At 52.1% G+C, this 17,002-nt stretch overlaps 9 protein-coding genes across 9 annotated transcripts; 4 read left to right on the forward strand and 5 right to left on the reverse strand.

The window, feature by feature from the left end:
• Positions 1-463: 463 nt before the first annotated feature.
• SNOG_00780 (hypothetical protein) lies at positions 464-1,071 on the forward strand (the record flags this gene model as incomplete). The annotated part of the gene is made up of 3 exons (XM_001791403.1): positions 464-712; positions 759-878; positions 910-1,071. The coding sequence occupies 3 exons, from the start codon at positions 464-466 to the stop codon at positions 1,069-1,071; spliced, it is 531 nt and encodes a 176-aa protein (XP_001791455.1).
• A 974-nt stretch (positions 1,072-2,045) lies between these two features.
• Positions 2,046-3,542, reverse strand: SNOG_00781 (hypothetical protein; the record flags this gene model as incomplete). Its single annotated transcript, XM_001791404.1, has 5 exons — positions 2,046-2,516; positions 2,567-2,749; positions 2,799-3,179; positions 3,237-3,293; positions 3,342-3,542. The coding sequence occupies 5 exons, from the start codon at positions 3,540-3,542 to the stop codon at positions 2,046-2,048; spliced, it is 1,293 nt and encodes a 430-aa protein (XP_001791456.1).
• Positions 3,543-6,236: 2,694 nt separating this feature from the next.
• On the forward strand, positions 6,237-6,491 carry SNOG_00782 (hypothetical protein; the record flags this gene model as incomplete). The annotated part of the gene is made up of 2 exons (XM_001791405.1): positions 6,237-6,332; positions 6,444-6,491. The coding sequence occupies 2 exons, from the start codon at positions 6,237-6,239 to the stop codon at positions 6,489-6,491; spliced, it is 144 nt and encodes a 47-aa protein (XP_001791457.1).
• Positions 6,492-6,613: 122 nt separating this feature from the next.
• SNOG_00783 (hypothetical protein) lies at positions 6,614-6,979 on the forward strand (the record flags this gene model as incomplete). The annotated part of the gene is made up of 1 exon (XM_001791406.1): positions 6,614-6,979. The coding sequence occupies one exon, from the start codon at positions 6,614-6,616 to the stop codon at positions 6,977-6,979; it is 366 nt and encodes a 121-aa protein (XP_001791458.1).
• Positions 6,980-7,506: 527 nt separating this feature from the next.
• SNOG_00784 (hypothetical protein) lies at positions 7,507-10,161 on the reverse strand (the record flags this gene model as incomplete). The annotated part of the gene is made up of 1 exon (XM_001791407.1): positions 7,507-10,161. The coding sequence occupies one exon, from the start codon at positions 10,159-10,161 to the stop codon at positions 7,507-7,509; it is 2,655 nt and encodes an 884-aa protein (XP_001791459.1).
• A 376-nt stretch (positions 10,162-10,537) lies between these two features.
• On the reverse strand, positions 10,538-10,925 carry SNOG_00785 (hypothetical protein; the record flags this gene model as incomplete). The annotated part of the gene is made up of 2 exons (XM_001791408.1): positions 10,538-10,663; positions 10,896-10,925. 2 exons carry the CDS (start codon positions 10,923-10,925, stop codon positions 10,538-10,540), a joined length of 156 nt encoding a protein of 51 aa, XP_001791460.1.
• A 2-nt stretch (positions 10,926-10,927) lies between these two features.
• SNOG_00786 (hypothetical protein) lies at positions 10,928-11,880 on the reverse strand (the record flags this gene model as incomplete). The annotated part of the gene is made up of 2 exons (XM_001791409.1): positions 10,928-11,075; positions 11,180-11,880. 2 exons carry the CDS (start codon positions 11,878-11,880, stop codon positions 10,928-10,930), a joined length of 849 nt encoding a protein of 282 aa, XP_001791461.1.
• Positions 11,881-12,088: 208 nt separating this feature from the next.
• Positions 12,089-13,246, reverse strand: SNOG_00787 (hypothetical protein). The gene is made up of 3 exons (XM_001791410.1): positions 13,204-13,246; positions 12,726-13,073; positions 12,089-12,673 (listed from the first exon to the last, which is right to left on the reverse strand). Exons 2-3 carry the CDS (start codon positions 13,067-13,069, stop codon positions 12,331-12,333), a joined length of 687 nt encoding a protein of 228 aa, XP_001791462.1. The 5' UTR covers positions 13,070-13,073; positions 13,204-13,246; the 3' UTR covers positions 12,089-12,330.
• A 2,137-nt stretch (positions 13,247-15,383) lies between these two features.
• On the forward strand, positions 15,384-16,547 carry SNOG_00788 (hypothetical protein; the record flags this gene model as incomplete). Its single annotated transcript, XM_001791411.1, has 1 exon — positions 15,384-16,547. One exon carries the CDS (start codon positions 15,384-15,386, stop codon positions 16,545-16,547), a length of 1,164 nt encoding a protein of 387 aa, XP_001791463.1.
• Positions 16,548-17,002: the final 455 nt, after the last annotated feature.

Genomic DNA, 17,002 nt, shown 5'->3' on the forward strand with positions numbered 1-17,002 from the left:
TGTCATGCTGCCATTAGGGCGAGGAAAGGGCATGGGTAGCTACAGGTGTTCGGCAACATTTGACAAAAGTGAACTGGTAGCAATATATGCTATACGAAAATCGAACGATATACCAAATTTGTGCACCAATTGCCACCCGGGTGAGTAAGTTAGGCCCCAATGTAGTTCTTGGTAATGTTGGTATCCGTAGCGCTCTGAGCCTAGGTAAAGGTGAGTGCAAAGGTCACGTACCAAAGCGCGGGCAGCAAACAGCCGTTTGCACAAAGGCTCCTGTAGAATCCCTATTCTCACCTCTTTCCTTACTCTGTACCCCACTTCAAGTAAATACTTCGCATCATGGACAGCTCCCCGATCACACCGGATGGCCGAAGCAGCGTTCCGAGACCCAGAAACTAATGGAGTACATGACGGACATGGTCTGCTGTGATGCTATCCAGCTCATCAATCCAGACCTGCTTCTCGAATGCGACTTCAAATACCGCCTAGACGCAATCCACATCAACCGCGAACGGGTCCCGGCACGCGCGAATACGTTGACGATTTCCGCGAGAACCTCGCGACACTGAAGGAGAACTACAACAGACAAGGCCAGACCTTTGACGGAGAGAACATCACCATCTGCATCACAGTCTTCAACTTGGTCTACAGGTTGGAGTCTTTGAAGGAGCACGAGCAGGACATGAGGCCGAGGCTCGTTGAACGCCTTGAGAAGGTGCGAATGGCGCGCAAATAGGATCCAATCCATAAGACTGACCAAGGAAGAAGAGGAGCTCGCAAAGGCAACCAGACACAGGGACGCTCTTGCGGACCGAAGCAACAACGTGCGCGATGTCGAACGACAGGAACGACTTCTGCAAAAACAGCTCGGCAACATCAACGCACGCACAGACAAGCTGAAGACTAAGGCAGACGAAGAAGCAGAGCATGCTCGGGAACGCATGGAGGGTCCTTGACATGGAGGAGAATTTGCAAGAGGGCTTGGATCTCGGAAAGGCAAGGAAGCAGTATGGGAGGAAGGCGAAGAAGGACAATGGTGCTGGCGGATGCGAAGCTATGAATATCGACGGCTGAGCAAGAGGCCAGTTTGCAGCAAATGAATGCACCCTTATCTCTGCCTAGGTGAATGCTGCTAAGATTTTACAGTTATATCTGCACAAGCAGAACATACAGGGCACTTACACTGCATTATGGAGCCTTTTTGTTTACTACTTATGGTATTTCCCATCTTCCTGTCATTCGGTTTCGATCATTCTAGCACATTGTGCTCCAGCTTGTTCATGTCTGCGCCTCTTGTGTCATTCCGAAGAACTCAGAGTATGTGCTGTCAATATAAAGAGAGATACACTGATTTCGTCCCCTTTGACTACTGGTCTGGCTGGGTGCCGACCAGCAGGCGAGTGTTGCACCAACCACGAACGTTTAAAACACGGTCTCCAATACGAGCGCACCGGCGCATTTCCGAGAACGGAGCATGGTAAGTCGGAGTGGGGCAGAGCGGTAGATGTGCACCGCGATCACCGTTGGATTGATGTACATGCATTCTAACTGTGGTCAACACTAGCGCAACCGTGCTCCCGGATCCCATGGGTGCTATTTTCGCCTGTCGAGCATCGCAATGACCAACATAGCCACTATCGATTGCTCCCTTCGCTGACGTGAGATACGCCCTTTCGGAAAACGTCCCTTGAAACCCCTGGCCGAAATGCTCGCTAACGTTAGACATCACAGATATGCTTAGGCTTCACTCGGGGTACTGCTGTCATCGCAAGGTAATCTTATGTTTGCATTACCAAGGGCCAAACGCCCTTATCCCATGCTGTCACTTCCCAAGTGATATACCTGTTGCCTAACTCTATGCTATGCCCTTTTTGGGACTGTGATCCTCTCTATGGTAAACGGAAATGGTATCATAGACGGAGAAACAAGATGCTCGACGATACCGGCGCTGAGCGAACGAAATTCGTAAATCGTACATAATGTGCCTGCCTCTGTAGATGCGCTGGTCCAGCACTGCAGTTGCCAAATAGGAGGCTTGATGCAATGTACTATGGCGTGTCTCTACGTGGCGTGGGGTATCGCATCATCGGTCTCGAGATTCCATCGCTCGCGGGGCTTACATGAAGTTGGACCTCCGACGTCTTTGTGGTAGTCATATCGCCCTTCCTGGCATCATCCTGGCTGCCCTTTTTGCGAATCCCGTGGGATGATTTGCCGCTCTTCCCGCTCGATGAATCGCCGTCTTCCAGAATACGCTCCTGGCTCCCACGCATAGTATCGTTCAAAGTGGCCCCATGTTCCAGATCATCCCACTCCTTCAATTCGTAACTTCTGCCCCGGTCCTTCGCCAACTCCGGTGCTCCTTGTATTGTGTCTGCTCTTCGTTTTGATGAGGCGGAGTTGTTCTTCGACGGGGTTCCGGTGGACTTGTGGGAGGTTTTGCTGCGGGAGAAAGTCTCAGAAAGATTGAAAGGTATTTTCGATAGCAATGGCCGAAGTACTGGCGCCGATGCACATATCTGGCGGACATGTCAATTTCACTCCTCAAGTTCGAGAACAGGTGTCTTACCACTCCAAGATCAATCTCAACGGCTGCAGCAATCCACAACGGGTACGAGTACCAGGTTTGATCCCACTCATTGAACAAGCTCCGATAGATGTACCAGGTTCGAACAATACCAGCAATGGTGACGATGATACCCAGGCCGAATAGAAATCCTACGGCGAGACGCTGCTGACGAGGCATGCGCAACTGTGTGAAGTCAGATGTGGTCACATTGCTAGCATGACTATGTACTTACGCCCATGACCAACGGCATAGGAGTGATGGTTGTGATGAAGTCAGCCACACAACTTATGATGCCACATATGAGAGTAGCAACACCTTCGTCCAAGCAGTACGCTCCAGGGACGCCACCAGGTATCCAATACGCCCTTACGGGGACGCACAGAAAGATTGCAATGAACGGGTATGAAATGAAGATTCCGAGGGTGTAGGCGACATTTGCATGTATGAGCCACCTGAACCATGTTTTGCCTGTGTCTGTGACTAGTCGATAGTAGAAGCAGTGTAACGACAGCCTTGTGAAAGTTGCTGCGCATGTGAAGACGATCTTGGCAATCATGGCGATTTTGGAGGCCGGCTCGATTATGTTGAAAGGTATGTCGTAAACATGTCTATCCTGTGGGTGCACGATTAATTATCGCCTTCTAAAAAGTTCCACAGATCGAGTCCCTACCCAGCCATATTTCTGATTTGCAAGAAGGACGACAGCCGTCAAACCAAGTGTGAAGATCTATTGCACGTTAATTTGAGACTTTTACAGTTCAATGGTTATTATTACCAGGGCCAAGATAATGAAGACATCATCGAGTCCAAACCACCTCTTGATGAACACGCGCGTATATAGTCGGAGTGCGACGGTTATGATCGTAACTGCAGCTAATGTATAGTTGACAATGGCCAAAGCAGGGCCTCTAGTTTTGGGATTCTCGTAATTCGGTGTCGGCCATGACAGTAGGACATCAACTGGGGGCAACCGCATGGTGGAATGCCGTCTGCCTGAAGGGGAAGAAGAGACATGTAAACATGCAGGCCTGGAGAAGAGGAGAACCACAAGTGCGGTAGATCAACGGCACGAAGTCATGTAACCACAAGGAAATAACAAGACCCCGGCCGCCCTGGGATATGCAGGGATAGCAGATGCGGCTTGACCGGCGCCGAACCACGAGGTGTACCAGAATATCAATGTCAAATCAAATGCTTTGCTTCGCTAGTCCTGCCTTCATTATTGGTAGAAAGTCACGGCACATCACGACGGGCATCACCGTGCACGCAAACTGGCCGCGTCCTCGAAAGATGCCGACGACTAAGGCAACGGGCCCGAGGTGGATGGTCTGTTTCTCACCCCAATAGAGTTTTGGTTGGCGTCACGAAACTGGCGTGGCATGGGTGGCGGGAGCTGTAGTACGACCCTCGTCCCGAGCACGCCGGAGGACCACAGTGATGTCGTTATTCGTGGCGCATCAGTAATGGGAGCCATTGGACTGGAAAGTTATCCGTAACGCGAGCGCATATGCCGTGCTCTTAATGGTGGATTCTGTTACAATCGCGATTGATCACCCCCAGGACTTCAATGTTTACCCAGGTACACCATGCCCGGAGACACAATTTTTGTCGACCATCTCCACCTGCTTCGATATTGACTGTTTGTCCCGGTTCGTTCGGAAGGGAGTTCCTTGCAACGGATGCTAGCTAACAGGAAACCGGTGCTTATGCCCGAGTCGTGTAGAGATTCGACCGCTCAACAGGTGATAATGAAGCTGCTAGACACTTGCCTTGCGCCGTCTGCAATAATCCACTGATGGTTCCTGACATGTGTGCCCTATGATGAGCTGGCGTATGTAGTGCAACCCTGAGATTATCGTCCTTGCGGTAAGGTGCAGGAGTGTTGGAAGGGGTGTTCGGTCGAGATCGGCAGTGCCCCACGGTGATTCGCGATCCAAGCCGAACACTTGCCCTCTTTTGGCTATCCACATGGTCATCTTCTTTCGGCACAGTTTCTTCCCACGACGTTTTGAACTCTGTACAATGGATGCGGAGAATTGACTGGTGGTTGCAAGACCTCTTCACCGCGGCTGCCGACTCCCGGCTATACTAATCGTTTGACCCCTCAAACGCTCTGTCAAATAGGTTTGGCAGTCATCAGGCCAAGCCAGCAGAAAGCATATCACTACCTTCCAAGACTCGTCGGCTCCTCGGATCTCGACATAGAATTTGAACACATCCTTTCGGCCATACAGTAGATGTCTCATTCCATACCTTCGTGGTGTGCCTTGCGTGTAGTGTCTAGGTACTATGTACCAGAAGACGTGTCAATGGCCAGTCTCGATTTAGGTGATGTGAAGATATTTGTGCAATGGCTCCTTAGTCTGCTTTCACAAAGTCGTGAGGGAGTTTGTGATCTCTTACGGGTTGTGCAACCACACAATGCATGTGGCTGCCACGTTGCGCTGCCAGGGGCTCAGGGCATAAGGGTCAACCTGCGAGACGTTCTCGGCAGTGGCTACGAACACCCCAGCTGAACCGGACGTCTGGTACAGCGAAATGAGCGTTGAATTGGTATCGCCGGCCTACCTCTGATTCTTCGGCAACAAAAGCAATCCTGCCCCGACTACTTGGTGACTGGTCGGCACAAGGATCGGCTCTCATACTTGACGCAAAGGGCTGAACATGCTTCCAGTCCTAGGTAGCATAGTCCACAATGCATACCTAGGTGTCTTGCGTACATCACTTCAGCACTCCTATGACGAGTAGTATGATGAAGCCTCCAACCAGTTCTTGGAGTAGATTTTAGCAGCTATGATCGTGAACCAAAAACTCAGGACCCGCGCAAGTGCATTGCGGTAGCTCCAAAAACATGGGCTGTCTTGTTGACATGAATCGTGGTAAGTCGACGGACCGCTACTTAACACAAAACACTTGGACACCTGTCTCCACACGGTCCGAATATTGACGGGTCTTTGGCAAGGAGAAGATCTGCATTTTCCCTTCGAGCGACTCTCTGAGCACCTCTGCGGCACGGAACGTCGTAACCACCTCTTCTCAATTAAAACACATGCCTGTGCTATGCATATGCAACATTTGCCGGAAATTCAAAGCATGTCGGTTCATGTAGCCGTCCGAGTGAACTGAGAGGCTCAAAGATGGTGATAAGCTCCCAATTAGAACTGGCCATTGCTTAGCGTTCGCTTGGATCAGCCCGGCAGGAAGGATCGTTCCAGGGGCATGGCCGTAGGGTAGATGGACCTGGGACACACTTGCTCTTAAACGCAACGGTGATACACCAGCCAACAACAACATATTCCACATTTGTATCGATATATCTTTGCCGCTCAGGCGCAGCTGGAACAACAGAACCACAATTTAGAGCCTTGTTTGCAACCTTCGCAAGGCGGAGGCGCCGACTGAGGCGCCGACGTGTTGCATCAAGCGCTCACCCCACGGAACTCAAACACCACCAACATGGATCTCGCGGAGATGCATCGACAACGTACTTGACATTACAAATTTTTGAGATGTTGCGCATCGCACTGATCACGAGGCTTGGAACTCTTCAACTATCCAGCTGACTGTCGGCTTCGTAAAATCGCCCGGAGTGTGGAGAGCCTCGTGCCTCTCATCCTCCGGTGTCTTGACCGCCAACAGTAGGCGCTCCTCGTCTTTATACACCACCAACATGCCACGGCGTCGCCTTGGGCGGTCCTTTGATCCAATTGCTCATATCGAAAGACCTGTTAGGCGCTTTTTCCGTGCCGCTGAGGCACCACTTCCAGTAAGTATGCGGCACGGCGTCAGGCTGCCTCGCAAGGCGACCAGACCAGGGCAGTGCAGCGTCTGCGGCACTTCTGTAGAGCTGCACAACACTGCGCTGCGCGAGGCACAGGCGGGCAGGACAGAAAGCGAAAGCAAGGCGCAGCTTTCAGAAGGATGAGGATATCTATCGTGATGATGGCCGTTTTCTTTTCTCTCTCTGGAGTTACACGAAGTACCTTCTACCATACTATACTGCGACCCCAATCCCAGTAGCATCATATATCCAAGCACGCATATACAATGGCTCCTCTCAACACCCTCACGCACCATAGTGTCAACACAATCCTCATATCCCTTCACAAACGCGACGCGGACTGCACATACTACGACGCATCATGTAGTTATCACCGCCTCGCCATCCTCATCATCATCATCGCCATCGGCATCATCGCTAGCGCAATACTCTCACTCCTATACGTCCGCTCGCGCAGAAGCAAAGCTGCAAAGATGCGCGCGAGCATGCAACAACGCCCCAAAGCCAACGCGCCTTGGGAAAACTACAGTGCGCCAGCGGCGTACACCTCGCCCACGACGGATTCTGCACCCCCACCGTACGAGCCGCGGAGACCCGAGAGAGCGGCAAGGGCGGCGGCAGAGTGGAGATGAGTGAAACGCCGTGTTGGATGGACCGCATATTATGGTTGATCCTGAGGAAAGAGAAACACGTTTCAGTTGGCGTTGCGCACGATCCAGTGCCTGTGCGCTTTTCTTGATGATAGAGTTACGTGGGCTAGCTGCACCAGTGCCTGAGAAGAGGCTTCAGAGTATTCGCCTTGATTTGTTTTTGCGGCCGGCATCGGTGCAGCTCGGAAGAAGTTCATTGACGAAGTTGGAGCCGCGGAGATGAGGGGAAGGAAGATGAACGAAGAGCCTGCATACGCGAAGACTATGCGAGGCAAGCGACAATTAGAAGAACGTTGCGGGATAGTACAACGAAGTAGCCAAGTACCAAGAATGAATGAATCTCTCATACACACATCCGCGGTACCTCCAAGCAGCTCAAACACATATGGTACCCTCAAATCTACTTAACATATCGACAGAAGAGAAGTACAACAAAAGAAAGAATAAGGTAATATGACACCAACAACTCCGCTTCGCTATGTGAACTGTCATTCTCCCTCTTTCTCTTGTTAAGTGCCTTGCAGCCCCAAGCCCACACCATCAACACTACCTTCATCTCTACTCCTATCTCTTCCTCCTCTTCCCATCTCACGAATCCGTCTTCCTTCCATGAGGCCCCTCAATCCTCGTTTTTGCAATCCTACGACGGCGCTCATTTCGCCGCTCCAAACCTCTCGGTCGGAAATTCCACTACCATCACCATAGCCACTGTCGGAAGCGGAAGCAGATGTCGTTTCTGATACCGCCGAGCTCACTTCATCGTCTTGAACGCGATCGACGTCGGTATTGAGCCTCAGTGAGCGAAGCCCAGCATCAAGACTGCGCTCCAGATCGCCTCCAGAGCTTCTGTTACCACCAGCGGAGCTGGATGATGGTTCGTGGAGACCATTTGAAGTACCGTTTGGTGCGGACATACCGTTGACGCCAAGGAAAGCGATGCCTGAGCCACCACCGGCTGCCATGGCTGCGGCATTGAAGATGGCAGCGGTGTTCCTGTTATCTAATAGAACGTGGAGTCGCTCAATGATGGCTTCGAGAAGGCCATCGATATGATAAGGTCGTGCGAGTTGCAGCAAGGAGCAGAGTATTTGAGGCGTGCAGAGCTGCGAGTGTTGTGATGGTAGAGCTGATGTATAAAGAAAGTGGATTAGGGCTTGGAGTGTAAGATGAGTATGTGGCAAATACAGTGTTCGTGGTCGTTGGGAAGGAGGTTGTGACGAAGGGTCTGGTGGACTCAACGACGAGAACGACGTCGAAGATACAGCCGTTGCTTCAGATGGTGTAATGGTATTTGCGGTGAGCGTTGTAGCGGCTGAATAATTCGTCCTTATCGATGGTGTGATGGTTATGCTCGAGTTTCGCGAGGGATGCATCTGTGCTGTGGGGCGTAGTGTCGCTGCATCTGCGCTCTCCTTTTCTTCACTGCGAGTGCTCTCACGAAGAAGTTGATTGAAGTATGGACCCCAACGACGCGCGATGATATGTGAGTTGACGGGTATGCGCTCGCCATGTATGGCAAGGAAGTCCATGTCGGCAAACTCTCGCATGCCCAAAGCCATCTGACCAAGCTCGGTCGCTACAGGTGACAATGTCCGCCCGCCTGCTAACAGATCCAAGCGATCATGTTGTGGTGGAGAACTGACGGACCGAAAAGCCGAGTTGGGAGTCACCTTTCGGGGATTGTCGTAGAGCCCAAAGGCTTCTAGTTCGACCACGCACATGTTCGAAAAGTTAATTCGACGGTGGTTATAATCTTCCACAAGACTTCGCTTGCGATTACCGAGGATGACAAAGCTGTTGCGGCGATTCCATAAGACTCCTCGATTCCAGCTTCCCTGACTGAAGATATTGCCACCAGCTTCTATCCGGCCCCAACTTAGTGTCCTCAAGTCCAGAGCCCATAGCGCATACTCTTGTTTCGAAGATGTCAAGAACGTACCACTGACAACGAAGTGGTTGTTTATGACGCCTCCGTTTGGAAATCGTAGACCGGGTGGTGAAAAGTTGCCTTGCATAGGCTTCTCGGACAATGTGCCATCGGGGTGCCGTACTTGTAGTTCGAGCTTGACGTCCAAAAAATTATAGTTCGAGTAAATGAGCATCGATGACTGTCCGTTGGCTCTTGAGCTGTTGCCATCAGGCGTCCGGGGTTCATTGCTCTGCCTTGATCCGGCACCTATATCGTTCGGATTTATGCTGGTAAGAGGAGCGACGACACTCCTGTAGGCTCCACAGCTCCTACCTAGTGTACTTGTCTCCGTCCACTTCAGACTTCGGAGGTTGAAAACGCTGACCTGTTCAATGTAATGATTCGCGCTATCCTGGCCACCAACAACTACCATCTCTGCGCCACCATCGCCTTCCAGCTGTACTCCTAATGAGCCTTGATTTGGATTACCAGAGCTTGGGTTGTGCCGAATAGCGGTAATAGCAGCGCTCGTAGAACTGAAAACTGCAGAGGACGGCAGAATGGTTGCGCAATGAGCATAACGACCTTGAGGAGCCTCGTCTGAGGCTACGTGCATCCATGTCCGAGTGGGAGCGTCAAAGATGTGTATGTCTGACATGACCACCACTTCAGGTTGCGCGTCTGCTGGGGTTCCCTGCAGCACAGCTGTTGCCTGGTTCGATTGTGGACTCGCAGGAGACATGCCTCCATAACAGACCAGCTTCGTATCTCCAAGCGGACACACACTATGAAAATAACGCGCACTCGGTATATCTCCTTTAGCATCGACCTTTGTCCAATGTCGATTTACTAGGTCCAGCTCATACAGGTCAGAGGTGAGTTGCGGCCTCGTCCGCGAAAGTCTCCTCCCGCCGAAAACATACAGCTTATCGCCCAAAATAGTGGTGGTTGCGCCAACAAGAGGATGAGGTTCGCGTCCTGTGGTCCGATGGACATTGCATACCAATCCCGAAAGACCGGCGGTCGAAGAAGTCGGAGTGCCCAAACCTGCTATCGCCGGCGACGATGAGTTGCCTGCTCCAAGTGTCCGCGTGGAGGAAGGGTGAGGTCTGTCGTCTTGGCCATCTTGTGGGTGCAAACTGGTTTGACTACCATTTACACTTGAGTTATATCCTCCAGCGTAGAGCTGCGATGCGGATGGTGCAGAAGTCTGCGAATCAAGGGTATTACTACGGCTCGTACTTGACGCGGCCATGCTCGCCGAGCCCCTGGAGCTTTCCGCTGGCACAGAAATGCTCTGGCCCTCCGAGCTACTACTGAAAGAGAGATCGATTGGCGACGTTGAAAAACGTTGGATAGGTAAGGCCCAATCAGGTATCAAAATCTCCACATGCCGGGACCTAACGCTTGAGGAGTCGCCGATTGACTTTGGGCTTGGCAGTGGAAAACTAGAAAGACTGGGACGATTGCTCGAAACAAATGTCGATGTCCTCGAAGAACTGAAGCCAATCGACGTACAAGGGCTTCCTGGTGCTACACCTGGCTCATAAGATGGAATGACAATAGGAATGTGCTTCGCTCTCGGTGGACGGGCCGGACCAGTGCTCGAACAGGAATAGCGAAGAGATTCGCTAGGGCTGGAAGTCGTAGGCGATCCAAGTTGGTCGCGGGCCAGAGGTTCCGGTGATTCGATTGATGTTCTCTTCCTGCTCGTGAATAAGACGCGTTTCAACTTGAACGCTTTTGGACGCCTGGGACTGTCGTGTAAAGGTGTAGTACTAGCGCTCCACGCAGGATAAGATAGACCTATCGGAAGTGACATTGTCAGCGCCTTCTACGGACCAATCGAGCGTAAACGCGGAAAAAGAAATACGAAAATGCAAAAGGACACTGAAAGGGCACAGTCCCTGAGTTTTCAACGGCTGTAGACCAGGGCAGCTGTGAGAAAGTCCTATTGCAGGCTCTTGCTGCAAGGTTTCGGCCACGAACCAAGCGATATGCGTCAGGTGGAAAAGCCATGTTCACAGCTCGGCTGCTGTGCTACCGTATGTGATGTTGTACGAGGACGGGCTTGCAGCAGCGAAGTAGGACAAGAGATGTATCAAAGCAGGCAATTTTTTCTGACGAACACGCAAATTGGTTCGCGGATCCTCGCGCCGATGGTATACACTGCGGCAACGTCTATACTATTGGCGGAGAGGGTGGTGGGACGGGTGACGAAAGGACAGGGAGATGATATTGAGGGGTCTTTGTAAGAAAATCACGAGCCTTACTTTGGAAGGGCTGCAGGCGCTCCGCACCAGCGAGCGGGGAAGCAGCGACCGGCTGTACGGTAGGAGGCGTTAGAGAAGGAAAGAGCAGTGCTCAACGGCGTTTGGTCTCGCGGCGTGCAGACAGAAAGCGAGGTATGAGGTGGGTGCAGAGGCTCTGGTCCAGTCCGAAAGGGGCTAGGGGGCTGGGCGCGATGCAAGGGGCTGCCGACGGACGGGGATAGCCTGGGAGGGTCGACAGCAAGACGTCTTTGGTCGAAGGCCGTTGAGATGAGAGTCGCAGTAGGGTCCGGCGCTATGGCAGTGACAGGAATAGCAAGGGAGGCAGGCTGACAATGCGTAGAGGCTGCCCACGAGGCGGAACGGAGCGCACGGATTGTCAGCTCCGAAAGGCACACGCTTTGTGACTCGCCCTTTTCGTCTTTCGTCACTTCAGCCTCCTGTTGGGAAAGCCAAGCATCGACGCGAACAACGAAATGGAATCCGTCAGAGATATGACGTGCAGATTTTCGGACTCGAAGAGAGGTCGCACAACCTTGGACGGGTGTGTGCTGCTCCTCTTTAACGCCCGTCTTGGGACAACGTCCGCGCACGGTCCGGGCTAATTGCAGTCGCGCAACTGGCGAATAAGATTGGAGATGCGGTTCCATGAGCTGTGAAGCCTCACGAATCGACAACAGCCTATTCCCGAAGTTGGTATCCATTTCAGCTGGTCTGGCATCTATGACAAATATATGGGTGGCCGGCGTGGTTCTTCCAGGGTTGTTGCGGCTTCGACCTGCAAGGCGTCTTCGATGTGCTATAGGCATCCTAGATATAGTCGCGACTTGGGCCCAATAATAATTTGCTTAACATGTTCCACGCAGATCGTCGAGATTGCTCAAAATCAAACATCACAGCAATAGACATCAGTGATGGTCGTCATTTTTGCATTATTACTAGGACGTTTCAGACCCAGCATGGGGATATCGAGCATCTAGCAAGATGGACCTCGAAGCATTCCTCTTCCTTCCAGAAGCACGAACACCTACATCAGCGAGCCATCCCTCCAGTTGCGTCACCTCATATTTCCAGTATGATACCGTCATGTCCAACCAGTACCTATCACGGTACCGTATCCAACCTTCAACTTCACCCCCGGGGGTATTATGCGATTAAACGTTGGCGCTGGTCTTCTCCTTGGGAAGAGGAGTGAACCTCAGGTAGGGCTTAACGATGCGGAAGTCTGGGAACAGAGTCTTCGCCTCGTCGTTCTTGACCGAGGGGTGGACAATGACGTCGTCACCGGGAACCCAGTTGATTGGGGTGGTGATGCGGTGCTTGTCGCCAGTCTGCAGAGAGTCGAGCACGCGGAGAACTTCGGCGGTGTTGCGGCCGGTCGAGGCGGGATAGGACAGGATCAAGCGAATCGTCTTCTTGGGGTCGATGATGAAGACGGAACGGATGGTAAAAGCAATGCCCTTGGAATCGACATTGGTGGCATCCTGGTGGTCAATCCTGGGTGCTGGGTCAGACTTGTCTCGGACAGACGCGCAGTGTCGCAACTCACATGTCGTACGCCAACGCAACCTTCCTCTCCTTGTCTCCGATGATGGGGAATTTCAGGCTGCTACCCGAGATCTCATCGATGTCCTTGATCCAGCCGCCATGGCTCTCTACCGTGTTGGCAGAGAGGCCGATGAGCTTTGCGCCGCGCTTGGTGAACTCGGGCTCGAGCTTCGCAAAAGCACCGAGCTCAGTGGTGCAGACAGGGGTGTAATCCTCAGGATGCGAGAAGAGAACAACCCATTTGTCGCCAATGAACTCGTGGAAGTCGATTGGGCCCTGGGTGGTCTCGGCCTTGAAGTTGGGAGCCGTGCTTCCAAGACGGAGAGGTTCGGAGCGGTCAGACATGTTTCTGCGACCCGGGTCAGCTCCATACAAACAGCGCAAACATGAGGGGTAGCGGGGTAGCAGCACACAGCTCCATACCTTGCTGATATGTGACTTCGACTGCTAATGTGCTTTAGGAGATGATTCTCAATTACCTTGCTGGAGATGTTCAAGTTCTTGTAGCTTTGAAAAGGCTTGAGGAGGGGCAAGAGGGGTAGATTGGCGCCGCAGTCCTTTTGTATCGTCAACCACAACAATCTCAACGACTGTTCTAGCTAGCGCATATTGCGCAATTCTCACGTGTTGTCCACCAAACATTTTCTGCCATGATTCCTCCCACGTCAACCTCACCACGACCAATCCCGCCCCCGCTTTCTTTGGCGGTATCGGAGTGCCAATGCTTGCGCCCCGTGCCGAGCAGATCGCACTTGGAAATCAAGAAGAACTGAGCACTGCCGCCTTTGACACGATCTATCCATATGTTGGCGTCATCAGGGGCGTAGCAGTACAATCTATGTCTACTGCTCGAGAATTAAGATCAACCGTGAGAAATACGATGCTCGTTTCATAGTCATCTCAGCAGAAGATACAGGCATTGCCTATTCTAAAATACACGGTGCAAATCCTTCACGCCATATCTGGCCATGCTGGCGCAATTGCTATACGGCGCAGAGCACACACAGTATATTACGTAGCGAAGCATGTTGTCCCTTCACGCACACACAGTGACGAATGTGTGAATACTTCTTATCATATGGCCATCTGGAGGGAACCAGACAAAAGCCTGGCATTGGCATATGGCAGATTTGGGCTACAAATACGATGAAGGATCCTGATTATTAACCGTCGTCGACAATTTGCTCTACGTTGGGGCCCGAGTGGAAAGGTACGTTCGGCCCATCGCGACTTCCACGACAGACCGATCGCACCTTTCCCAAAGCGTCTGCCCGACGCCTCGAGCTTCTTGCTCACCATCCAAACGTAGCGCTGTCACCAACACCAGAGCTTAACATCAGCTTATAGGTACGCATACGCCTTAAGCAACATTTTGACAAGTTCTAAATGGAGATGTGCACCACGCGACCAAAAAAGCAATCGCACACCTTTTCAGGTTGTTTGAAGGGCAAGCTGCGATCACAATCCCTGCCTATGTGTGCCAGACTGTAACACTCATGCTTTCAGTTGAAGCCTCAATTTCACGGCAAGTCCTCAGTATGTTCGCCGTTGGCGACTTGGGCGTGCGAAGAGTGTGGTCATCACGGCATTACTGGTCTCTCACATGACGACACCGCTAAACACAAACCGACGCTGTTCCGTGGGTTAATGACAGGGACGATCTCATTGTGCAGCAGCCAAGATTTTGACCAAGCTTCCCAGGCAGCACACCGTACGTCTAGTCCTGGCGATCACAAGCAGGATACACTCTTGTCATCAAGTCTGTCGGGGGAGCTCTGTGCATCTCCGTATTCCGAGAGATTTTCTATCCTCAACAGGGGTATCTATATCAATACTCACCCCCAATGCGCTTTGCATACACTTACGCCTCGTGACGCCCTGTTTGCGAACCGTCCAACCAACAACTCAGCTTCAGTATGTCCTCTAGGTCGGTAGCCTTCCTGTCGCAGCGCATATGCATCTAAAGATATTCCCTATTCCCGACCACTCCCACAACGTTCAACCAGCCCACCGGGATCCTACCGTTCCAAGCTTTCTGTCCGATTGGGCAGCTCAACTAAAACAGCGTGTCTGTGGGTCGTACCCGCACCTCCCAACTGCGAGGCCTGGATCCTTGATATCGTCACTTGACCCGATATTTCTCTTTCTTCTCTCTTTTTCAGTTAAACGTTGCCAACCTCTCTGGGACGTCTCGAGCAGTTGGCTTCGAGAGAGAGGTAGGCAATCATGGCGACAAATCCCGAAATCGATCTCCCGCACCTATCAGAACTGGGTTCGAGCGACCAGGATAGCCCGGGAATAAGGACGCATCCGAGCGACCAGGCCAGCCGGAGAGGAACTGATCACCCCGCTTCCGACGATACTGAGAAAGAAAGGCAGCGAGAAAGAGCAGAACGGGTCAGATTCGACGGTAACACGCGACGAGCATGGGGACATTGTATGGCATTACTTGACGTTCGAAACTGATCTCCCCCACCCAACGAGTATACACCCGACGCTAGCCGATCAGAGTCCACCACCAGAACCACCGAATCTTGTGAAGTATGCGGATCCGTTTCAGTGGTCGGGGAAGAGGAAGGACTTGACGATATGGGTAGCCTGTGTTATTACGGCACTTACCGCGTTTTCGGCAGGATCATACAGTCCCGGTGTTGCACAGATGACTGCAGAATGGGGTGTTAGCAGTGTTGCAGCACTTGTGGGCATCACAACCTTCACAACTGGCTTCGCGGTAGCTCCCATGGTCCTCGCTCCCTTCTCAGAGATCAACGGCCGGCGACCCGTTTTTATCGCTTCTGGGATTCTGTTCGTCATATGCCAGCTATGCAGTGGCCTCACACAGTCCTACGCCGGCATGCTTGTCGTTCGCTTCTTCGTTGGTATAGGTGGCTCAACCTTCTCCACTATGGTGGGCGGCGTCGTGGCCGACATCTACCAAGCTGAAGACCGCAACACGCCCATGGCCCTCTTCTCTGGCGGCGCACTCTTCGGTACAGGCTTCGGGCCCTTGGTCTCCGGCTTCGTCGCGCAAAACGCTTCGTGGCGTTGGATCTTCTACATGCAAGCTATTGCAGACGCGGTCCTCGTCGCCCTCATCATCATCATCTTCAAAGAAACGCGCGGCTCGGTACTGCTCTCGCGAAAAGCCAAAACCCTGAACAAATACTACGAAGCGCGCGAAGAAGCAGGATATTATGGCTTCAACATGTCCGTCGAAAAACATACCGTTTCGCAACGCATACGCTGGAAAGTCAAAGCGGACGAGGAACGCGCCTCGCTCATGCAAATGATCAGTCTCTCCCTCTACCGCCCCTTCTACCTGCTTTTTACCGAACCTGTTGTATTCTGGTTCTCGATGTGGGTGTCATTCTCCTGGGCCGTGCTATACTTGACCCTCGCCGCCATTCCACTTGTCTTCCAAACCAACCACGGCTTCAGCCTACAACAAGCCAACGCAGTCTTCGCCTCCATGTGCACCGCCTCCATCCTCGCAACCATCCTATCCATCTACCAGGAAAAAATCGCGCGCAAGTACGGCAAACTCGCCAACTCGCCGGAGGGCCGATTGTACTTTGCCTGCGTGGAGAGCGCGTGCATGCCCATCGGCCTGTTCATGTTCGGCTGGTCGAGTTTCAGCAACGTACATTGGATCGTCCCCACGATCGCCATCGGCATCGCGACAATCGGCATTTTCGCAATCTATTTGTCTACTTTCAATTACCTGGCGGACACGTATCATCGGTACGCGAGCTCGGCACTCGCGGCGCAGAGTTTCTGTCGGAATATGCTGGGTGAGTTTGCAAAACCCTTTCATAGATCTTAGCATCTGCGGCTGCTGACGAGTAATCTAGGGGGCGTGTTCCCGCTCATCACGCAGCAAATGTATACGCGCCTTGGCTACGGGCCCGCGAGTAGTTTGCTGGGTGGTATTGGCACGCTGTTGACGATTGTGCCGTGGATCCTGGTGTTTTACGGGCCGAAGATTCGGGCGCGGAGTAAGTTCGCGAGCGAGATTATGAAGACACAGTAGGAGACGTTGTTCATCGATACTGGTATCAATTATTTCCTGATTTAGATAATTCTCAAAAGAAGTTACAGGGAGTGGAAAGTAGACGGAGACAAAGCTGGGAAATAGTAGAAACGCAGGAAATGGGAGACGTGGAAGATACCCCAGTGCTATGATTTTACGATGAGATGGCAAGTCTCAAAACATATTTCAAGGCATATTTATCGTCTGTAAAAAAAATAAAACCTCACTGAACATGAAAGACCACGACT

This window comes from Parastagonospora nodorum (assembly GCF_000146915.1).
Source record: "Parastagonospora nodorum SN15 chromosome Unknown scaffold_1, whole genome shotgun sequence".
NCBI classification, from domain to species: Eukaryota; Fungi; Ascomycota; class Dothideomycetes; order Pleosporales; family Phaeosphaeriaceae; genus Parastagonospora; species Parastagonospora nodorum.